The sequence below is a fragment of the Cydia fagiglandana genome, chromosome 1 (genome assembly GCF_963556715.1).
Source record: "Cydia fagiglandana chromosome 1, ilCydFagi1.1, whole genome shotgun sequence".
NCBI lineage: Eukaryota > Metazoa > Arthropoda > Insecta > Lepidoptera > Tortricidae > Cydia > Cydia fagiglandana.
This window is the reverse complement of record NC_085932.1, coordinates 12,036,389-12,061,996: the sequence shown is the minus strand read 5'-3', so window position 1 is coordinate 12,061,996 and position 25,608 is coordinate 12,036,389. Positions and strand designations below refer to the sequence as shown.

At 36.5% G+C, this 25,608-nt stretch overlaps 1 protein-coding gene across 1 annotated transcript in view; it reads right to left on the bottom strand.

The window, feature by feature from the left end:
- LOC134664362 (ATP-binding cassette sub-family G member 1) overlaps positions 1-25,608 on the bottom strand; it is a 35,446-nt gene that overhangs the window by 5,023 nt on the left and 4,815 nt on the right. The window contains exons 2-9 of the mRNA XM_063520945.1: positions 22,957-23,310; positions 7,636-7,753; positions 6,598-6,790; positions 5,415-5,560; positions 4,868-5,106; positions 2,506-2,652; positions 1,908-2,056; positions 786-954 (exon numbers count right to left, since the gene is read on the bottom strand). Of these exons, the coding sequence (XP_063377015.1) occupies positions 786-954; positions 1,908-2,056; positions 2,506-2,652; positions 4,868-5,106; positions 5,415-5,560; positions 6,598-6,790; positions 7,636-7,753; positions 22,957-23,098 (1,303 nt within the window). The 5' untranslated portion in view covers positions 23,099-23,310. The remainder of the gene's footprint in view (positions 1-785; positions 955-1,907; positions 2,057-2,505; positions 2,653-4,867; positions 5,107-5,414; positions 5,561-6,597; positions 6,791-7,635; positions 7,754-22,956; positions 23,311-25,608) is intronic.

Here is a 25,608-nt window from a genome sequence, read left to right as displayed (position 1 = left end):
CAGATATCTTCCCGGTGTAGACCACCAGCAGCATGGAACCGTACAGGTAGACGTAGTTTCCGAGCACGCAGTTCGCCTAGTGAGGTGGGCACTGGCTCACGCCGTGGTACAAGTAGACAAGGGTGGAGACAAATACGTATGTAAAGTGAATACTCACATAATAACGCCACGGACATCTTCCCGGTGTAGATCACCAGCAGCTTGGAACCGTACAGGTAGACGTAGTTGCCGAGCACGGAGCTCGCCTCGCTGCCCACGCCGTGGTACAGGTAGACAAGGGTGGAGACAAATACGTATGTAAAGTGAAGACTCACATGATAACGCTACAGACATCTTCCCGGTGTAGACCACCAGCAGCATGGAACCGTACAGGTAGACGTAGTTGCCGAGCACGGAGCTCGCCTCACTGCCCACGCCGTGGTACAGGTAGACAAGGGTGGAGACAAATACGTATGTAAAGTGAAGACTCACATGATAACGCTACAGACATCTTCCCGGTGTAGACCACCAGCAGCATGGAACCGTACAGGTAGACGTAGTTGCCGAGCACGGAGCTCGCCTCGCTGCCCACGCCGTGGTACAGGTAGACAAGGGTGGAGACAAATACGTATGTAAAGTGAAGACTCACATGATAACGCTACAGACATCTTCCCGGTGTAGACCACCAGCAGCATGGAACCGTACAGGTAGACGTAGTTGCCGAGCACGGAGCTCGCCTCGCTGCCCACGCCGTGGTACAGGTAGACAAGGGTGGAGACAAATACGTATGTAAAGTGAAGACTCACATGATAACGCTACAGACATCTTCCCGGTGTAGACCACCAGCAGCATGGAACCGTACAGGTAGACGTAGTTGCCGAGCACGGAGCTCGCCTCGCTGCCCACGCCGTGGTACAGGTAGCCGAAGATTAGAGCGATTATCACGTGACACGCCACTCGGAGCATAAAGTGAGACTGTTAAATAACAATGATATTTAATAACAGAACTGTTAAAAATCAAATCTCATATCAATTAACAAATAATAATGGATCATTCTGAGTTTCATCAAGACCTAAAAAGTTATAACCCGATGATAGCATTTCAACTATAAGTTATTCAAGTTTTTACTTGAGGAGGTACGTGTAAAATTATTATTTTGTGGTCTGTATGTGTTTATGTCCTTATAAAAATTTCAAAACGTGGCGTCGAAAATTCGGTCGGGTTAAAGTTAAGTTTAACTGTTTGATTTATTAAACTTGCTTTTCTGTATCTGTCAACCACCTTACATGGTTATACTGGGGGAGAACTGGAAAATAAGTAGAGTTAGACCAAGAAAAGTCTAGCCCACGCAGTGCAAGTGTTATTTTAAACGTCAAAACTTTAATGAAATTATGACGTATTAAATAACACTTGCACTGCGTGGGCTATCAAATCGCTGCACTCGCTGCAGACTTTTCCTGGTCTAACTCTATGTTCAAAATGGCTGTGACAAAGGGTAATTAGTACAGTTAAATAAAGTGAATTTAGTGCCTAAGTTGATTTATGATAAATGATAAGGAAGTGCTGGTGGCCTACCGGTAAGAGCGTGCGACTTGCAATCTGGAGGTCGTGGGTTCAAACCCCGGCTCGTACCAATGAGTTTTTCGGAACTTATGTACGAAATATCATTTGATATTTACCAGTCGCTTTTCGGTGAAGGAAAACATCGTGAGGAAACCGGATTAATCCCAATAAGACCTAGTTTCCCGTCTGGGTTGGAAGGTCAGATGGCAGTCGCTTTCGTAAAAACTAGTGCCTACGTCAAATCATGGGATTAGTTGTCAAGCGGACCCCAGGCTCTGCGAGCCGTGGCAAAATGCCGGGATAACGCGAGGAAGAAGAAGAAGTTGATTTATGATAAGTAAATTTGGATTTGTCTGAGACTTACATAATTCCGAGTAGTGATTAAATAGTTCCTGTACAACAGGATCCACGTTTGTCGCAAGAGGCCAGATTGTCTGTACATCGTCTTCTTGTGGCTCTGCTGGTGCTTGGTATTTGCCAGAACCGATTTGAATCTCAGCTCCGAACTTATATCTGAAAAATGGACTAATTAGGAGTTATCTGGAAAACAAATTTTAATTTCTCAAAGTACCTATATTTTTGAATCTATGCAAATACTAGCTTTTACCCGCGACTTCGTCTGCGTGGAATTGGTGATAGCAGCTAAAGTAGGTATAGCGCCTGGATAATGCTAATAGCAATCATTCAATTCGCGCATTGCTTACTTCAATTGCAATTATTAATTCAATCTTCCCTGTAAAATTTTCTTGAGTGGTAGGCCGTTAGAGGCTATCTTCCTTAGTCATAAATGTTTACAAGCCTCAATTCATTAATTTATATTCCATTCCTGTCTTACAAATCCATAAGTCAAAATGACAGATTAAGACAAATGACTAAGATAATTTAAATTCAGGCTTGTAGCACGTTTTTGAACAACACCAAACTATGTATACTCGTATACCTATAAGTATAAGCTAGCTTACCTAATGGACTAGGTAATGCGGGTATAGTGGGGACATTCCAGCTGGCGGTGCCATTGGCATCCGGGTTCGCCTCGGGCTTGTATCGCAACATCGTCTTGGCCGTCCTGACGAGGTCCACGTCGTACTCTCCCGATGCTACCTCCATCACTGAAACAATATAAGATAGGGGAGAATAACAGAAAGGAGTCAATAAAATTTTATATATGACCTGTGCCACTGATTCAAACATTCACGATTTTCACTCATTATTAATCGCGTACCTACACTTAAGCTAACTTAAGCTTAAGCTTTTAAATTACCTTCGACGTTTCGAAGACGACATTCTCTTCATGGTCCCGGAGAAAGATTGGTAAAAGTCGACATCAACATTCAGCATCTAGCTACCTGCACTTAGACGCTTAAGCGACACTTTGGATACTTAAGTATACGCGATTAAGTCACATTTAATTTAATAATAATGACGTGCGCGTCGTGAACTTTAATCTTTTTCAATTGAGATTAACAATAAAATAGTAAAATATCATCACAATGAAAGAAAATTTGTTCCCTCTCCAGTACGAGACTATACATTGTGTGGAATATATTTATTTCACAACGAGTATAATGCTTATTTGATGTGTTTTGGTGTGCTTAACGTTACAACATTAAAAGCCCGCATCCTTTTATTAATCTAATAATAAATAACCTACGGTTCATTGTCACTTGCACTAAATCGAAATAAAATGTGTAAGAATGCATCAGACTATAGTTCATTTTTTTACCATTAGAAAGAAATAAGCAAGATTGTTTACCTTTATTCTAATGCTAAAAAAATGAACTATACTAAATAAATAAAAAAAAATAAAATAATCTTTATTGCAACTTTGAGTTGTTACATAACATTGGTTCCTGGCTCTCAAAGTAGGTTTCCCTGTGTCTCAAGAGCCAGTTCCTTCCCAATTACAAGCGTAGGTAATGTTACAATGTTAGACATTTTATATTACATATTTAACAATATTAAAATTAATTTTAAAGAAAGATGAAACTGTGATGTGTGTGTACGCGCGCGTGTGTGAGTATTCTGTGTGTCTGATTTTTAGAATATGTGTGTGTTTCTGTGTGTTTACGCGCGTGTGTGTCTGGTTATTTTAGAATGTATGTACTAGAACACGCTTCGTAATAGCTCTTCTGCTTCAGTATAACTTAATGATTTTAACCAAATCTTAATTTTGTTTTTTAATTGAAAATTACTAATGTTGTTTATATTAAGGGTTTTGTGTGCTTTGTTATATAAGTATGGTGCCAAAAATGAAAAATGCCTTTTAGACCATGCACTATTACAGCGAGGTACGGGGTAGTGAGCTATGCGTTTGTTGCCAAATGTGATTGTAGGGGCTATTAGTCTGTGGTATCTGCGTAATGTTTGATAAATAAAAAGTTTGCGTACACTTAAAACTTCTGCTATATTGAAAAGCATCTCAGTAGGGTATCGAAAGTTGGTTATAATGCAGGTAGGTACTTTCCGATAGGTGCTGTAGGTATCAATTTAAAGAAGTCTAGGTACGTTTCATGTTCTTGTATCGGACTAAAGATCTCTATATTCAATGTTTCCATGAATACTGTAGGATGCGCGTGACTCGCTAACTTAACTCAGAATATAGGAAACGATAGGTAAATAGCAACAGACTACATAGTAGGATACAATACACGGAACTATGACGCGATGCGCTTTAAGAGGCTTCCTTACTCTAAACAGGACACTAAGTAGGTACAGTCGACGTCAAAGATATGTTAACATTTTTCGCCTTATTACAAAGGAGTAAGGTACAAAAGTGTAAATATATATTTGACGAGACTGTACACTATTAAATTTTTTTCGCACTGTTTTAATCGTTAAAGTGGGTCACTTTATGTTTTGTAAAATAATACAAACAGAGATTGTTTAGTACAGTATAGTATCATTACCGACACAATAACTGACAATTTGCAGATCCTATTGCGATGAGATAAGCCAAACAATGATGGATATTAAAGTATGACTCTGCTATTAAATACCTAAGTATACGTAGCTGTTTGCTTTGCAAATTAACTTTTGCTTACTGTGGGACTAGATTAATTTTAAATGAGATTGGAGCTAACTGCGTGTAATTCAACTAAAGAGTAGGACAACAGCATGACTAGGTACCTAATAGATTGTATTAGATAGGTAATATATTGTTCGAATGTATTAAACTTAACTATCAGACGTTTAAAAACTAAAATTATAAAAGTTTCATGTATTGCCTAGCGTCGTAAAAATAATTAATACTTAATTGATGCTAATCTTAAAATAAGGCTTGAATAAATGTAAACTTTTTTAATGGCTAAAGTTTCTAGTGCTTACAGAAGTCAGCAGGGTTGTGGTACGGTGGGCAGCGCAGGCCCGCGCTCGCCAGCGCCGGCAGCAGCAATGCCCTTGGCCCTTTGTACAGCGTACGTCCATCCACCAGACAGTATAGGGAGTCTATCTTCTCAAAGAGCAACGCTGAAGGCTGATGGATGGTCGCAATGAGCGTCCTGCCTCCCCGGGCTAGGCTGCTCAGCAGTGAGATGAGTGACGCTGATGCAGACGAGTCCAACCCCCTGAAATTGTTAAGTTACTTTTTAATGGCAAATAAACAAATATATGTTCATGATACGTGGTAGCATAGTACCTAGTTAATTTATTCTTGGCAACTCATGTGTAATTGTATAATTGCACCATTTAACATAATTCTCTGCGATTAAGTATGTCATAAAGATTATTCAATACCCACAATAAAAGGCTGCGGGTCGGAGTTCAAACTTGAATCTGGTATCGGAAAAACATTTTTGATGCAATAATACTTTCGGCTAATTTTTTGTGAAGAATATGTCAATAGTTTGAAAAAAAAAAGGAAAAGTTGACTTACGTAGTAGGCTCATCTAGAAATAGTAAGGAAGGGTCAGAGAGGAGTTCTAAAGCGACGCCGAGCCGTCTTCTCTGGCCCCCAGAGAGGTCTCTGCAAAGGGTCTGAGCCGCTCCACTGAGGCCTAGTAGTGAAAGAATTTCATATACCTGAAACATAAAAAACACTTATTAATCGATACAATTCGCAAGAGCACTTACAGTAGGCTTCAAAATATTCAATATATATACATATATATAACTTGCTCCATCAAAATAGTTCCGAGTGAGTTGTTAGAGGATTGAGCTGCTAGTGGATTAGTAGCCGGGACTATGGAGGAGACTATGGCACCTGTCCTGGCCATATGTTAAAATAGAGCCAGTAGTTTCGGAGATAAAGGGGGAGGGGGGAATGGTAATTTTTTGGCTATTTTCTTAAACAACTTCGAACCTATGCATTTTAAAATTATAAAAAACATGTCCATCTTCTTTGGGTCACTAATTCACATAAGTGTACCAAATTTCAACTTATTGGTCCAGTAGTTTCCGAGAAAATAGGCTGTGTAGAATATTCCGTTCCTAGAGAGTTGGTAAGTATGTTTAATTGTTTATGTAGATATAGAATGTTGGTCGAGCGCTTCGCTTTCGCTAATGCAGCTGTGAGTATAAACGCTTGTTAGGTTTAATGGCATACAAACAGCAGCACTCCTAACTGTACATCGGCGGACTTTATTATAAAAGACATAAGGTCCACCGATGTACAGGGCAATATGGTACGATCTCTGTAGGAGTTGCATGTATGAGCTTTCCAGTTGCCTACTTTTGAAGAGAAAGTTATAATTTCTGTTTATAGGTATCTACAGTCTGGAGTCATTATACTTATAGAAGTTTATGGCTCTCCGCGGCTAGTGCAGCTGGTTTAAATCAAAGTATAAACAATACAAGTCTCAACAGTCTCACTCTCACACTTATTATAAAGTAGAACATTTTTCAATAATTATCGCCTTATCGGTTACGCTAGTCCCAATTTAGCCGATTAATCGCTTCGTTTTGGATGTTAGGGTGACACAGGCCAGCCACATATATTAAGACGACCTCTATGGTTAAAGTTTTATTTTTATTCTGTTGCCAAATGTAATTGAATTGGTAGGATCCATTCATTCTTAAATAGTCGGTTACGTATTTGTTTCGTTTACAGCCATACTAACTTTCTCCTTCCTCTCGAGCGGGGAGAAGTCCGCCAGCTTGAGTGCCGCGGCCAGGGCCATGGCTTCGTAGACCGTGAGGTAGGCGCGCAGGTCGTCTTGCTGGCGGATGTACCGCGCGCCGCCGCGCCCGCCGGACTGGGAGGCGCACGCGCACACGCCGTTCACGGAGATCTCGCCTTTGGCGCCACGGGTACTGAGGGAAGAACAAGTTTAATGAAGCTTACGAGCCAGTTGCATCTACCGCAAGGGTGTGCTCACTGATTTTCTACATAAAATCAGTCCCGGAGTCGGAAATTACCGGTACTCGGCTTACGCATTCAGTCCCGGGAGCACTCTTTGTTAGATAGACCGACCAATCAAAGCCGAGTGCTGAGTAGCACTGAACTATGAAATTTCCTAATGTAGGTACTCTTACTTAGTTTTTCTTTAGTCACGTTCCACCATACACGCGTCAATGAACTAATTAAGTACCTAGCCGTAATTCAACAGCAAACAAAGAGACTTCAAATTTAATAGAACTTCTTATAGCAAAGCAAATGGTTACAGGCGCAAAAGGTTTGGTGCATTCGACCTACAAAATGTAATTACCCGTTTAGCAGATCTCTTGCAATAATATTTGCTGGAGCTGTTATAAAGGATATGCAAATATTTTAGACTTTATTTATTTACAATGGACAATATTTTAGAGCGGGAGTCTTGTTGGCCTAGTGGCCGCCAGGAAGTCTATTCTATTCATAAATACCTACTTCACTTTACATCAGCTAAACTAACTCCGAATATTTGCCAATTTAATGTGGTTTACGTTACTAAAACAAACGCGGATTTCCGTCATTAGTCAGCTATGATGTTCGTAATTGTACATTAAAGGTCACTTCTATCCCGGGTTAGCACCTACTACCATAGGTATAAGTACCTCTCCAGCCATTTTAGTACAATTGAGTAACTAACATCCAAAAGCCAAAAATATTTACAAACTTTCACATTAACGTTATTAGTACCTAGGATTTGGATTAGTTTTTATATGGTTTTGATACGTACGTGTAACCAGCCAATATATTGAGAAGGGTCGTCTTCCCAGCTCCCGACGGCCCCATGATGGCTGTGAGCTCGCCTGGCTTGAAACACCCGTCGACGCCATCTAAAATATTCCTAGGTTCTGTAATAGAGAAAAACCTATATTTAGATAAAAAAAAGTTACTGATCAATGGACATTTGAATTGAAAATACTAGTCGTATGAATAATTCACAGTACACAAGTAATCATTGACGTAGCCCATCTTTTAAACGAGTTCACGTTGACGTAGAAACCATTATTAAAAAACTTTTTAAGTATCTCATATAATCCAGTAAATTTGTCGAATTTTGTAACCTGGCTCTTTTGCGTCAAATCCGGTAGTTCTGATTTTTTGCAGGCATGTTTATGATGTTGGCCCAATGAATAATCCAAGTTTGTGACCTCGAGCGCCGAACGCAACTTTGTCAAAAATCGAATAAACCGCATTTTTTTTAGATTTGGGCGATTATAACCTTAAAGTACTAGTTTTTGATAGTAACTTCCTAGGGCGTTTTTAAAGTAGACTAAATTTGCTACAATAAGACACTAGAATTGTCTCTGTATATCTAATATTTTCCGAGATAATGCCTTTCAAAATTTTATAATTTTACATCTGTTCTTAGGGTATAATATAAGGGTTAGGTAGGTAATTTATATGGAATACATCACCGCCACGTTGTACAAAATATTTATTTTCCAAAAAAAAAAAATATTTTTTTTCAAAATAGGCACTCATACATTTTTTTATGGAAAATAAATATTTTGTAGAATGTGGCGGTGATGAATTCCATATAAATTACCTACATAACCCTTATATTATAGCTAACAACTGAATAAAATTATAAAATTTTAAAGGCTTTATCTCGGAAAATATTAGATGTACAGAGACAATTCTAGTGTCTTATTGTAGCAAATTTAGTCTACTTTAAAAACGCCCTAGGAAGTTACTATCAAAAACTAGTACTTTAGGGTTATAATCGCACAAATCTAAAAAAAAATGCGGTTTATTCGATTTTTGACAAAGTTGCGTTCGGCGCCCGAGGTCACAAACTTGGATTATTCATTGGGCCAACATCATAAACATGCCTGCAAAAAATCAGAACTACCGGATTTGACGCAAACGCAAAATGTATAATTTTACTGTATTAATAGTAAATATTATATAGTATGCAAATTAGCCTAGGTTATTATTAGACATTTAAAATTATATTTTAGTTGTTAATTAGGTACTGTGCCCGTTTGATTTCATTTTATTAAATAATTCATTCATTATTAAAATAAAACAAATCATCAATACAGCATAGGTACATCGAAATGATGTCTATTAATAAATAAATCCACCGTAATCAATAAAACCACTATGTGAAATGGAGTGTGAGAGTTGTCACGTAACACCGAGAATGATGCCGGCTTTTTATGAGTTTATTGTCACCTCGCTTCGCCGTTAAATAAGGTTATTTTGTAAGTAGTAGCAGGCTACCTGCGACCCAAAAAATACTTTGAATAAGAAAATAAATATTAATTACAACAACTTTCTGTTTAGCCCAATGGTTGACTGGTAAATAATGCCTTCATGCGGAAAGTCACCTATTTTTACTTTATTTGTTTAAATAAATAAACAAAACTAAAAGAAATAGCTAGTATGTTTCTGCAGATTGTGTGGTTTAAAGTTAACGTTACAAGTGTTACAACTCATGTGATCACAGCTCAGCGTTGTAAGTTTATCGAAATAATTACTTTATTTTTTTATACCACATCGGTGGTAAACAAGCATACGGCCCGCCTGATGGTAAGCAGTCACCGTAGCCTATGGACGCCTGCAACTCCAGAGGTGTTACATGCTCGTTGCCGACCTTTTAAAAACCTGTACACTCCTTCTTTGGAGAACCCCATACTGTAGACCCTGTAGATCACAAAAATACAGGTAATAACCTTGTACAATTGTCAAACTTTTGTATGGACTGACATGCCTATTTGTACGTTACGTACCAAACGTGTAGGAATAGCAATACATTTGACGTGACCTCCCCCGCAAAAATCGGCAGACTGTTTTATACAGAAAATGACAGCCAAGGCGTCTCCAGTTACTAAAATGCTCTAAGCAAAAATAACGTCATTATGCGAATTGTCCATCAAGTAAGTGTGTAGGTAGCTCTACTGCAACATCATCATTAACGTAATATTATGAAGAATTTGAGCCTTGAGATTAAGTTACCAAGTGATAAAAATGATTTATTCAAAGAGTAGTGCTGATCCATTACCATGACGTCAAACAGATGTGTTTAACATAATATATGGGATCCAGTCTAATGTCGCGGACAATATTCTTATCACAAACTACCCATCAATAGCTTGTGACTGACAATTCATTCATCAGTATTGACGTCAACTGTTGTTACCCAGAATACGAATTAAAAATGTATTGTCGCAGATTCATTAGTTATAGCAAATTTATCATGCATTTCGTGACGGTATGAACGAATTAAACACGCAAACGAGGATAAAATTCTTAAAAATCCCTGTACGCTAAATACCAAAAAAAAACCATTTAATGCCTTACATAATTTCGGAAACGAACCGATACGATATTCATCAAATACTGGATCTATTTCTATCAAACATAGCTAAAAACCACCGCAAGGAAAACCACATCAAAATCGGAGAGTTACGATGCCACAGACAGACCCTCTTTTTCTGTCGGGGGTTAAAAACAAACTCAATGTCAGCAAAAACGTAGATGACGTACGTGTACATTTTAGGGTTCTGTAGCCAAAAGGACAAAAACCGGAACCCTTATAGATTCGTCATATCTGTCTGTCTGTCCGTCCGTATGTCACAGCCACTTTTTGCCGAAACTATAACAACTACACTGTTGAAACTTGGTAAATAGATGTATTCTGTGAACCGCATTAAGATTTTCACACAGCAATAGAAAAAAACAATATATTTTGGGGGTTCCCCAAACTTAGACTGAAACTCAAAAAAAAAAAAATTCAACAAACCCATACGTGTGGGGTATCTATGGATAGGTCTTCAAAAATGGTATTGAGGTTTGTAGTATATTTTTTTTCTAAACTGAATAGTTTGCGCGAGAGGCACTTACAAAGTGGTAAAATGTGTCCCCCCCCCCCGTAATTCTAAATTAAGAGAATAATAAAACTAAAAAAATATGATGTACATTACTATACACACTTCCACCGAAAATTGGTTTGAACGAGATCTATTAAGTAGTTTTTTTTTTAATTACGTCATAAATCGTAAACCGCAATTTTATTATGTTACTTGCTGCTACAGAACCCTTCATGGGCGAGTCTGAACCGCACGTGGCCGCTTTTTTAATGATAGGTTTGCTCATTGTAAAACGAGTACCATCATTTTGGGTACAACGTTATTGCTGATCGCCGGAAATACAGACGGCACCGTGAACAATCAGGGTCATGGACAGCGAGGTCGTCGCTGATGATTGATAGCGAGACAACGGATTTCTTCCCATTACGTATTCCGCGCCACGCGTCGTCCGCGCCGGCCGCGCATCTTAATAGCATGCCAATGAATTATCTGCAAAACATGCCGTGTCTACTGTCAATTGCGTTTAATTACTCACCAGTCATGTTAATTGTTCACACGTTTCTTTCTAAACTGTAATTAATATGGAAAACAATATACACTTTCCAAGGCATTTAAAGCTGTAAATGCTGTAAAAGAGCCCTGTAATTGTGTATCATCGCGGATGTCCGTTATGAAGGATAAGAGTAGGGAGTTGGTGGGGACATAATATCGAAGACCATTATACCGTTTAAATTTCTGAGCTTAAATCAAGTTAATTTCTCAGACACTAGTAGTATTCTAATTAGTTTTCATTTCGAAGATAATCAATAATTATTTTACATCTAACGAGTGTAACGCAAAACATGTGACGTACACTTACTTTTGATTAGGTACTCATATACGAGTCTAAGTTACCATTATGCATTTTTGCATCCAATAGTCAATTAGGTGTACCTATTTACAATTAACATTTTATCCTAATTAGTTTTCATTTGGCCGCAATAAATCGACATTTTATACAGTTTTGTTAGTAAGCCAAATATGAAAATTCTAACGAAAACAAACATTTTTTTGTGGTTATTAAGCCAAGCGCGCACCACGATTTTTTGTCGCGCGATAATTTAGTCGCAGAAATGTAACGTATGGGTTTATATGGCGGTGCGCGCATATGCGACAAAAAAATCGCAGCGATTTTAAAATTGTGATTTGTTACATTTTTCCGCGACAGCGCGCGACGCGATTGTCGCAAAGTGAATTGCAGCATACGAAGCTGTATGGCCCCGCGCGCACTGCGATAATAAAATCGCAGCCGGGACCTCAGTCGGCATTTCGCTCTCCAAGCGTCAACATATCGGAACCTGCTTCTAGACGCTAGATGTTGACCGTTTAATTATAGAAATAGAAGGAGATCACCTTTGTGGTATAAATACTCAGTCATACAGCGATTGCATATTGTTTCACGACAAGCGACTGGTACGACATCCATGTCGAGAATGAACAAATCGTCGACTTTTTCATCGCAGTGCGCGCACTGAATTTTCTGCGATAAATTACAGCGCGATTCTAAAATCGTGTCGCAAAAATTAAAATCGTGGTGCGCGCTTGGCGTTAGACTGTAACTTGTAAGAACATCCACCGTCTGCCTTTAAAAAATATTTCAATCTCCTGTACCTTTGCTTTGTAATTTAACATTAGCTAGAATGACCATTACAAGTGAATGTTCAAGTGTATTTGATCTGCACCTTAATTCATCATTTCAGTCACAGCAGACATCTATTCCACCAAGCGTGACGACCTTAAGATAAGACCCATTGGAAAATCCATTCAATTATTTTACCTGTATTTTCGCGCAATAAACTTTAAATTCTAAATGGTGTAGAGGGACTGACACGTGTTCAAAATGTTTTAATTATTAGTTATTACATTAATGAACCTTTTGGAGTGTACCACGAAACTACATTCACGTTGATAATAAATTGTATTTACATAGGTATATCGTAAATGCATTATTATTATTTAAATCATACTTCTTGGATTAAAATCGATATGGCAGGATACGTTTTAATTTACAATCATATATAGAGTACTTAGAAGGAGCGATAAGTTCTAACAAAAAATGAAGTGCGTATACCTACGTTTCTGGAGTTTCACCTCTTCCGTAATTGTAAGGATGCTAAAATTATTCATCCACTTGGCAGATGCTTTTAAAAGGAAATACATAGTTAGATGGAATACTAACACATCCAAAACGGACGTAATTGCAGGCAGTATAGTTTTCAACACCGATTTATATCCTTGGTTGGCTAATTTTGGATTAATTGTTTCGGAATAAATAATGCATTAGGTGTAAATATTGAACCCGTTTCATCGGAACATGGATAGGTTACCGTAATTATTGGTTTGTTGTTGTTGTTGTAGACGTCAAAGATATGTTTACACTTTTTGCCTCATTACAATACAAAGGAGTAAGGTGGAAGAGTGTAATAGTATTTTATGCAACAGTTTTATAAGAGGGGTCAAAAAATGTGAGTGGCGTGGGTAACAATGTGAGCCGAAGGCGAACATTGTTAATAAATACGCCATGAGCATTTTTTGACTACTTATACAACGTTGCATACAATGCTTTTTCTATGAGTAGGCAATATTAAATAAAATACAAAAAAATATAAACAAAATTTTATTTATGACAATGTCAATGTAAATTTTGGATAGTAGGTATTATACTATATGTATGTAGCTCTTGTATGCGACAAGCACCCATAATACCAAATATTACTGCAACCTGTAACAAGAAAAAGGAGAATTAAATAATATTCAGTTTCAATGCAAAAATATAAAATTGTACATAAATATAGCTCGTTGTACTGTGTACCCTAAAAATGTGTATCAAAAAATTTTATAACATATACCAACCTTGCTTAAAAGATAGATCTGATCCGGTGCTTCCAATTAGTCTTTGAAAATACACCAAAGACGTTTTCAGAGAATGACGAAGTTTTGTGCTCCAATCTCCACGCCATGCACTTCTCATAAGATTTGTCGTATAGGTGCTGAGATTTAGTACTTAGGCAACAAATTTTCGGTCGCTGCTTGTGCTGCAGCGGATATTTCTTCAGGTGTAGACACAATGTAATCCTCTTTGTCCATTTTCAACACTTTTTATGAACGCAAAACAAATAGTAACGCAAAGTACTCAGAGAACAAGAAATTACCGGGAAAGGCGGGAAACGAGAAACAAACGAGTAATGTCTATGGTTATGTTTTTTTTTAAAGCCGTTACACACTACCGCACCGCACCAGGGTCGTGATGCTGTAGGGTATAAAAGTATTTTTTATTATGTTGGTAGCAATGAACTCAGTACAAATTTGTTTCTTTTTTAATAAAAACCGTATGCATTCAATCGTTTGTCACGTTGGGAGCAATGTACCGGTATGTGGCACCTGCTACCCTGCACTAGCTTACCGTATCGTAATGTCTCTAAAACGACACAAGTGCTTTTTTGGGCAATAGACTATAGACTTTAAGGAGTATGAATAATTTATGCCCTTATATGTTCGTTCGTGACTATGTAAATGACAGATAAAAGTACTCGAGTAGAAAAACATATTTCTCTAGACTAGTAGACTTTTGATGAAACCATGTAAGTGCCTTTGATTATTTTGTAGTTTTTCTATCTGTTTTGATAATGATTATTTCAAATACTTACATAAACGGATAATAAAACACAACGCATTACATGAGTAGACATCCCAGTTGACGCTTCGATTATTATTTACAGATTATTTATATTTGATTGACGTATGACCCTGCCCTATTTAACCACGATAGGTATATGCGTATTTTTAAATTCACGCGTCATGACAAATTTTAGCGATATATAGTTACAACATATGTAAGTTCATACTACATACCATCAATAAAGAAAAAGTTGTCATATTGAGTTAATGATTGTTGGCGGTGATCTTACCTTCGAACCTACTGGTCTGGGGATGGCAGTGATCCCATAAAGAGCTTAAGGTATACACATCAGCTTTGTTCGACAAGCGGATTATTTGCATATCTCCGAAAAATACTTGAATAATTGTGTAACAGTTCGGATGGTATCTAAAATGTATTTTAAAAATATTGCTACTAATTAGAAACAAATGAAACAATGTTTTTATATGACAAAGCATTTAGATTAACCGGTCATAACTGAATATTTAGCAGCGAACAATTACGCACCCATGACTCGTACCCATTTAACAAAGACTTATTGACAACCTAAAGTGTAGAGACATCAGTATTCAATATGTAGGTATACAATTTATACACTATTTTATTTCCATAGGCCAATATGTTATGCACTAGTTCTGATCGTTAGATGGATTCCTGACACTTAGATGGAATAGTTCTGACCGTTCATTCTAGTAAACTAGATATTAACGGTTTTTTGTCTTCAGTAGTTGGCGCGTAGCCAACATACCAATCGTTAACGCTCCACAGCGTATCGTAATCATCTCTCTCTATCACTCTTCCACTCCAGTGCGACAGTTTTGTTTCGTTACGGTGCGTTAACGATTGCACGTTGGCTACGCACCCAGTTCATCACCATTGGTTCTCTATCTATAACAGTTCATTAATTAGTCACGGTAGCTAAATATTGGTGTATTACAGTGGGTTTTTATTCGCGTTTGTGTTAGTTTAGCCTTTATTTAGAGACTTGAAAACTAAATACATACAAAGTGAAGTATTTATAGGGGAGAAGTACCGTTTGTGGTCACTGTACCCTTTGTGGCCATTTATGGTAAAGCTTTTTAGATCATAATTCGGTTGCTAAAAACTGTGATTGCAATCTTGAAGCCTTTCTTTATGAAACAACTTTCATTCGATAGAAAAAAAATCACGAACATGGATAGGGCTAAAACGCGCCATTAAAAATTTGTAACGTTTTTTGCACAAAAGTTATTAACATAAAAATTGCTTCTAAATATGCGTAGTTTTGAACGTTTGACACGAATAAAAGATTTCTATTTTTTTTCTTGTATTCTATATTTCTCAGGCGTAGTTTTGAATGTTTGACACGAATAAAAGATTTCTATTTCGTTTTCTTCTATTCTATATTTCTCAGCAGCATGTGCCATGCTTATGTGAACGCATGCGAGACCCACAGTAGGACACGTATGTATTTTATGCATGCGACATTGTGTTTTAGCGAAGCGCTGCTTGCCAATCATTGCAACAAACTTCGTTTATCGATTGGTTAACAGTTACCTATTTATTAGCTAAAATGTCAGGTCGCTTGCTTCAATGAACAGTAAAAAAATGAATTCAGTGCATATTTTACATTTAAAACATTCTTTCGCCAGAGGCGAGGCATTAAACCGGTACTTAATCAAGTGAGTAGGTAGTGATGCTGTTGCTTAGTTTTAAAATTTAGGTACTTACGTGGTTTTACTCAAAACCTAGCATAACCTTCAAACTTTCGATTTCGTCACTCGAAAATCTGTGGAAAACTGATGAGTATTTTTGAAATACGAGCAATATAAATTGGGAATCTAGAGTATTGAGAGGTATCTAGAAGTAGATTTGAAATACATAGTAGTGAAGAAGGGAGCCACACAAAATCGAGCGCTCTAAATTCAAAAATCGTTCTCCTAAGCATACTTGCTTAGGGGAACGATTTATTGAGTATTTTGTTGCCCTGGGTACTTATGATTGATTCCTACTGTAAAATGTTATACCAATTTTTGGCACCTGTGACCTCAGCATGAATCGCATCCATCTAAATATTTATATTATTTAATACATACCAGTGTAATATTAAAACAGGCATGTAATGTAAAAGAGTAGCAGTCATGTTTCGTTAAAAATAAAATATATCCAAATAACTTTTGTGGTATTGTGAATATTGTGATGGATGAAAAAACGCAAGGTAGATATTTTAATTAAGGAAACTCACATAGTTAAGTGAGGTAATAAGGTTTTGTCGTAGCACTTGCGCTCAATAATACGCAATATTGTAATTAGGTTAGACGTATCGAGCATTTTTTTTCTTGAGTTGTGATACATTTGTATCATCTTATTTGTGTCAATTTTGTCATAATCATTCACTGTATAAATTAACGCCCGTGTATTACATATGTGTGATCTTGTCGTAATATTCATTTAAACAATTTATTGTAGTATGCCTTTTATGTGCAAATACAACGCCATAATGTGTTTTATGGTAAATTTATTTATTAATAATGTCGATGCGGAAACACGTCTATCTAAGTATGGTATCCTCTTCTCGTCCATAAATATCGAATAAATAACCCTATTCTGTCGTAACTCACGAAGGTAACCGCTGTAGTCTTATGACATTTATTGCTAATATTTTATTTTCTAACTGTGTCGCTTAACTTCAAACTCGGGTACCACGAGTTTGAAGTTAAGCGACAAAATTAGAAATACGCTTAACTTAAAACCATTTGACCCTCTCAGCAAATATCTACTCTATTGCCTTTTCTTAATACCAAAATCGCATAATTACAACACATGGATTTACCCGAGTTTAAAGTTAAGCGACTCAATTTATAGTACATAATATTTATATTTATGTTGCAAAGATTTATTTGGAGAGTTAGTAGGTACCTACTTACTGTGAAGTGCAAGGCAGTATTTTCTACTTCCCGTATTTTTTGCTTCGAGGTTTCAAAGTTACAGGGAATCAATATTGCGACTTTCGGATCGAATTTTCCTAAGTTCTACGCTATGCTGCGGAGCGTAAACGATTGGCACGTTTGGCTAGGTACCAAGAGATTTTGGTGGAAGGCTTATTCTCATGCCCAGCAGTAGGATACGCCAACAGACAGCTTAAAAAAAACTACTTACAAAACTCAGCAGCGGCTTGAGCGGCCCATTAACTTTAACTCTATTTATTTTTATTTTTATTTTATATCGACCTGGTCTGAAATAAAGAATATTCATTCATTCATTCATTCATTAAAAACACATACGTGAAATGCTAGTCCTGACGGGCATGAACGAAACTAAAGAACTAACCCCCTTATCCATAAAACTTTACAGGTCTGATTTAGTTAAATTATGTTTTATCCCTTTCTTACAAATACATTAGTCAAAATGACAGATAAAGACAAACGATTATTAGTTAATTGAGACTTGTAGCGCGTTTATGAATAAGGGGGTAATTTAATTATCACGGTATTTGGAGTCGGCATTATAGGGGTCATCCATTAATTACGTCACACGAATTGCTAGGTTTTTTGACCCCTCCCCCCTCCTTGTCACACTTGGTCACATTTGGCAAACCCCTCCCCCCTTGTGTGACGTCACATTTTTTCTACGATTCTACGAAATCGCCAAATCGTATTAGACGTATTAAGTACCTAAGTATTATTAATATTTTATCAAAATATTTTTGACGATATAAATATTAGTAACCCAAAACTGCTTAGGAAAGAAAATTAAACGAATAAAAACGATTATCGTTTTAAAAACCTGTTATTTAAATGTACAGCTAATAAAATAATTTAAATAAATTTTCGGTTACTCATGAAGTTAAAGTGACGTCACAAAGTTTGTGTCTCCCCCCTCCCCCATGTTACAATATGTCACATTTTCTTGACCCCTCCCTCCCCCTAAACGTGTGATGTAATTAATGGATGACCCCATACACGCGTATCAGGCATGTTGCTCTTTGCACCCGAATCCGAGCATTGCGCGGATATACATTTTGCCGATTCAACTTGAAACCACATCAACAACCATATTCACCTCTGTGACACAATTACATCATTAATTACAATTTCTTTTGTATGTTTAATTTATATGTAAACCATTTATTTGATCGTTTATCCGGTACTTGTACCCTACATATTTAAATTAAAACAAAAACATTTCATGAAATGTTTATTGCTTAGATACGTGGTACTTTAATTAAATACCTACGAGTATAAGTATTTGTCAAAGTTCCTTCGAATTCAGTGCGCAGGTAAAATAGTAAACTTTTAATTTGTATTGACCTAATATTGCCATACCTATTAGTCCGAGATGCGTGGAAAGCCTTTGTCCAGCAGCAGTGGGACATAAGTGACACAACAGGTTAACAAATAAATACATAAATAAATGATTCTTAGATTTATTTTAGTTTATAATTTGTATGTTTAATCTATTGTAATCTAAATGTTTATAATAAAGTTATACCGTTAAATAAATAATTAAATGGTATTTTAGTGACATTTTATGTTTATTCAACGAAATTTCATTGTTTTGCTAATGGTACACATACACATGTACCTAATCCGATGTTTAGGCCCGTATCGCCTATAACGGCTATTCTTTATTCAGGCAAACAATAAGTATAAGTTTAAAGCTCTAGCCAAGATACTTATTATACTGTTAATAGGTACATAACTATGTTGTCAGTATCATAAAATTAGTACACTTATTGTATTACACATTTTTCGAACTATTTCTAGAATTATACATACATAATTATGTATTACTAAGTTACATAGAGATTTAAAAAAAATCTGATATTAGATAACACAAAATAGGTAGAGTTTCAAAAAATCCTGATACTACCTTCGGTAGGGACGGCCATAACCTTTGACAAAACATTTTACTTCCTCTTCTTGTTCGTGCCTTATCATCATTGTCACAAAAAAATAGTGTCAAATAAATATGTAGGTATTATGTCAATTGTCTGTCACAGCTCATTGCCTTTGACATATTTATTATGGCATTCAACTTCGTAATGTTTGCCTACTTTAAAAAATGTTTAAAACTCTTTTTATTTATTTTTGTATATTTTGTTGTTTTGTATTTATTACACTGAGAGAAAAGTACAACAATAACACACTTAGAATTACAAAATAAACTTAATCCGGGGACAAGGAGAGTTAACTAATAGGAACAAATTGACTTTTGCAATTTCTATTAGTTCTTGCAATTTTTATTATCTGTTTGTTGAAATTATATTTGGGATTACTGAGCTGTTTGTAAAAATAAATAAACTTTACAGAAATAGTGAAACGTCCATAATTATTACTAAAACTTCATTTTTTCCCCCAGTACAGAACTGTTTTTTAATTACTGGTGATGATTTTTCTCTCAGTGTACTTATCGTAGTGTAAGTAAAAGTTTAGACGGATAAGTACGTATAAACATATTATGACATAAATGTCATAAACTAAGAAAAAGTAACTAAGGCCTCCAGTGCCCCAGGCTGGAATCGAACCAGCGTCCTTTTCTATCCTGTTCCATTCGGCCACCGGGCCACAGAGACATAGGTCGATTTTTTTCAAGTAAGTATATGCACTTCTTACTGAAAGCTTATGGCGCCCCCTTTCCTTTGTATATGGCATTTATTTCAGTTTATAATTTATATGTATAGAAGTGTTTCTACTTGAAATAAAATATTTTTTTTTTCTGAAAATAATTTAGATTGTTAATAATATTTGTAATATGGAAAAGTAGGTACTTGTCTCAAACCATGTCATACACACACATTATGGTCCACCTGTCTCGGGCATACATAGCGCGCGTTACCAGTACTCGTAAGCGAGGTACATTGTTACCTTAAAGACGGTTGGTTACCTTGGCACTATAATTTTATACTTAAAATAAAAGGTCAATCTCTAAAACCTTCATTTCCTTTGGATCTTTTTGTCTATCTTTGATAACTATCACAACGGGGAAAATAATTATAGCCAGTAAGGCTAGTGCGATCAGCAAAATTAGTGTCAGTACAGATGTAGGGTATAATTATTTTCCTTCGTATTTTCACGGAAACGTACGAACGGGTCTTGCTATTTCAGTCAGTCTCGGTACAAAAAGTACTGAGGTTGACTGAAGTAGCAACACAAATACGATCGTTTCCGAGAAAATACGCAGGAAGATAATTATGCACTACATCTGTAGATCAAAAGCATAAGGTGAGTGCAGTACGAGCACTTATTTTTTGAATAAGTAATACTATTTTTTGATTTTTGTCGTTAAATCCGTCTATTAAGTTGTGGTGAAAGGATGTATGTATAAATAAATATATATAGGAAATTGACAATTTGATGAAGTTTGTGTTAGTATTCTTATTACTGCATCCAGGCGTCTAGCAGCTGTTAATCGGTGGAGGTCATTTGAAGAATGCAGGCCATTTGAAAGGAAAACAGTTTTTTATCTGCAAGCGATACTACAAATAGTACAAATATTAATATTAAAGGAAAAAATGTAAAATTCACCGCTTTGGGCAAGACTCGAATTTGCGACAATTTGAAGGATGCAAGTCTTAGAGTTATGGGTACGGAGTAGTGAGTGTTGCCAGGCATTCCTGTTGGCGGTAACCAGGGCCAGGTGATATCTAACGTTACTCATATTCTTCGCCTTATTCGAGTAGGCCCTAACTTGGTTATATTTATTGAGTAATTTTAAAAAATGAGTTTAACAATCGAGTTAAGTGATTTCCATATATGCGTCGCTAAAACCCGTTGCCGTCATTGAATACCGTTGGTAGGGCCAAAATGAAACACCGATAGGCATTTTGATACCATCATCAGACATCGTAAATTGTATAGCACTTTCGGTGCACCGAAACTCCTTTACCTACTTGGTTCGTATAAATTAGAGACATAATTTAAAAAAAAAATACGACACGAGTCACGAGTGAGTTATGGCTTTTTTTTCAGAATCCATAGCTCCCGCGGGAACAATACCTATAGGCCTTTATCTTTCAATACACCTGCATGAAATAAGATCTCTATCGAGCAAGTGTGATGAAATAGTTATTAAATGCATATCATATGTTAACACATAGTTAACTACTATTTCGTGCGCTAAACTCTCAAAATGATCACGGAATTACGAAAGGAAAATGACATTGGCATAGTTTTTGTATGTGAGACTAATGGCGATAATAAACGTGGGTAGGTAATTGTCTCGCACCAGTTAGGGTAACATTCCATTTCCAACGACAGCTGCACTACTGTCAATTTTACTATGGAAATTGACAATGACAGCGACGCGTTCAGTACCGGTAGTGCAGCTGCGGTTAGAAATGGAATGTTACCATTAGTATGATTATAATTGTACAAAATACTTATAATAGCCTATAACTGTTCAAATTACGTGTTTATATTTTATGTACTGTCACTTCGCGCAGGAAGTCCGTGTATTCGAGGATTTCGAGGCTTGAAGAAGCGGGGGGATGTCCGCTAAGGTTGTACACCTATATGGCGCGGTGGAGGCGGCAAGGGTGTTTCCATTCCCTTCCTCCCTTCCCTTGTATTTAAAATGTAGTTAACAGACTCAAAAGGTAGGTTAGGTAAGGTAGAAGGTAGGTATGGTAAATCCTGGCAACATAAACGAAACAAACAGGAAAACCACACAGCGTTGGCCCATTATACCGTATAATACCTAAAGACGAGCAGTGAAATAAAGCTATAATTTTAAACCACCTACAATTTGTATTGTAATTATAAAAAGTTATGCTACTCGCTACTCTACTATGCCTCCTCTTCCCCCATGGTGCCAAAGTGCATGGTCGCAATTCACTTTTATGCATCTCTTTCCAAATTGTGAAACGAAAGTGACGCAACTACGCAACACAATAACAAACCACGAAGCGAGTTGACTGTTACATAGGTATCCTTATTTTGTAAGGACTTGGCTAGAATAATAATATTCTAGAATTAGTCATTTACTAAATTTTTATCACTAAGTAAATTGGTACGTGCGTAATACGGGCGCTTGCGTGATTCATGTGTTTACGGTTTATGTATGGGTACGTATATCATATTTATAATAGAGTTGTACCAAGAAAAGTCTGCAGCGATTTTGACAGCCCTCGCAGTGCTAGTGTTATTTTAAACGTCAAATTTCTATGAAATTATAACTATACATAAATATATATATGTACTTATGTTAAAAAATATGTACCGATATAAGTCAATTTAGGGTAAAAAACGGTTCTTATATTCTTATCTAATGGTGCAAAAATATGTAGTTGGAATTTTTTAATGTACCTACCCATATGCAGTATATGCTACGAGTACGAGCTATTCCTACATTTCGGACATTGAAAGAAAATTTAAATATACCTTTTATTTTCTTTTGACATTTTATATATTCGACTTTCAATAATAAACTTAGTGTTAAAAACTGCAAAGTATAAAATCGATGTGCTCTCTCTAGGCGCCCCACATATTAATGAACCGGTTCAATTTCGTAATACTCTTATGTCACAAAAAACTTACTAAAGTGATAAACAAATACTTACCCAATCGAAATTTGTTTAAAGAGAATGTGTTGATAGTGCATCGGATGTTTTTAAACTCTAACAACACTGATGTCCGGGGTAAGAGGGGAGTCACATTATTGTTCCCCAGTTCACTCAAGGCCGACTCCGCCGCGGGTTTCATGACGCTAACGGAACCGTCACTTTCACTAAGTACTTGTGACAGTCAACTGGCACTTCACTTTTGTACAGGTCCGCGTGTACCGGCCACGAGGCGTGGACTGGGGTTAATGTGGACCGCTGCCACCGCTCCGTATCGGTCGCTGTTGACCCAAGGGAATCTTCTAGGTTACCAAGTCCCAAGTTCAACGCGGTAGTAATCCATTCTCTGCGGATCTGTAAATAAAGGGAATATACTGTTAGTTATTATTTATTAGCTAATTAACATATGGTCGATAACGAGTGACCGCGATAATGTCAAAGCAAGGCCGCTGTGCTATAATATCCTACCGTATATTAACCTATTTTCATTACTCGACTACGCGGGCAGACTGATGATTTTGACAGTTTGGGTATGGGTGAGTAGGTATATTAGATAAGTGAACATACACCTATAGTCCTATATGCACCTATGTTTGTGTCATGTGTTTCACCGTAGGCAAGGTTGAAGTTATTGAACCGATTTTGGTGAATAAGGCACCTATCAAATCGAATCAGGTGATATTTACGTACGTACAAAATTTACCAGACATTGAATTAAAAAAATTGAAAATTTCGCATAAAACGAGGTAGGGTTAAAGTTTTTATAACGTTTTGCTTGTTTATAAGATACAGAAGGTAACTTGGATATTTAATTTTAAAAGCGTGCATCGCCCCATGTGTACGCTGGTCGAGTATATGGTAATTGGTAAGCCATATTCTTACACTTTCGAATTGACATCGTACATACAATACAACTTCGTCTTCGTTTGTATGAGTCATATAACTCGTATGTATTTATTTAGTTACGTAAAGGATCCATGCACTTTCACATATTTCTGTGTCATTCTTGAAAAAAATCTTAATTTTAGCGAATTTCTACTTGCCTTTTGCAAAATACCTACATACCTACTCATATATCTTGTTCGAGTTCTTCAGAACAACACTTACAACTAAATAAATAATTCCTTACGTCGAATTAGGACAATAAATTCAAATCACGGTTACTAACTAATAAGTAGGAAATTTTTGAATATATCTTAGCCGGAAAAAGCTCAACAACGCCTTTGCCCAACAGTGGGACATTATAACAGGCTAAAAAAGAAAAAAGAAATCTTATTAAGTATGTGACAATTTTACGCAAATGGACGAGTTATAACTCATAAAATGTATTTATGAATATTAAGGTTTAACTCAAATATTTTTCGACATTCGAACTAGGCTTTTAGACGTGCGAACCAGTTCTCGGCATTCTTAATTAGTGTTTTAAAATGGGGACAGGTCTCCTCCGAATGATAGAGGTCCTCGTCCCTTTAGTCGTCGCGCGTGACTAGAAGCACGTGAGTTAGGTAAATCCTAAAACTAATTTAACTGGTAGGTACTTATTTGCATCTCATAATTATGTAGGTAGGTACCAATTATTTAGTAAAAATGTTGGAAATACAAAGCATTTGTATGGCCAATATGTTACCTTGCTTTAAACTTAATAAAAGTACATAATAATGATGTTTTTACACGCGTAGCTATATGGCTTACTGGGTCAACGAGGTAAAAGTGTCTCGACTGAGAGCGCGCAGTAGATACCCTACGGCAGATAAGAATGGTTAAATAATGACATTTGTTTCTGTCCAAATGACTGTGATACTAATAACAGCAACATAGTTAATTGACCATTGATTGATATTTTTTATTTCAATGAAATAGCATTTACGAATTATCAGAACTTAATTGCATCCATGATTGTAGGTACATACTTACTATCTCTTTGTGTTTTAAGAGTTAGTTCCGATTGGATAACAAATAGGTAAACAAGTTTGTTTTCAGTGATAAGATATGGAAAGAAATGCTTTAAAAGAGTATTTATAATTATATATAAGAAATATATGTACCTACAATATATAAATAAGTTTATGGTGGTGTGACTTGTGCTCGACGTGGTCCCAGTACATGTCATCTTGAAACAAGTCATTGTCAATAGAGGTGACAGCAGAGTGGCATCTATTAAGCATTAGCATGTCGAGCACTAGTACCACCACTTTTATCTTTTTCTATTGATTTTCTACCTATACACTAACAAAAAGTCAATATTTCAATTGTCGCGCCTGTCATAACACTCATAACTGTATGATACTTATTACAATTAGATAGATTAGGGATTATATAAAACAGGAAAAACAAATGCATACTAATTTCATTTTTAAATCAAAAAGTAGGTATAGGAAAACGCATTGATATTAAACTAAATAGTTACTATTTTTTGTTAACAAAGTCACGAACCACGATTAGATAACAGTATTGAATACAGTTATACATTCTATGAGAACGGCGATAAACAAAGAATTGTCTAAAAATTTATACTTTATTCTCCCGCGAGTTCCGAATATGTACTTTCTGTATATCCGAAAATAAAAACAATAGAAATACAAGAGTCAGTTTATTAGAATAACGCTACGTCTTACGTAGGCGAACAACGCGCGAACGCGGCGCGGCGCGGCG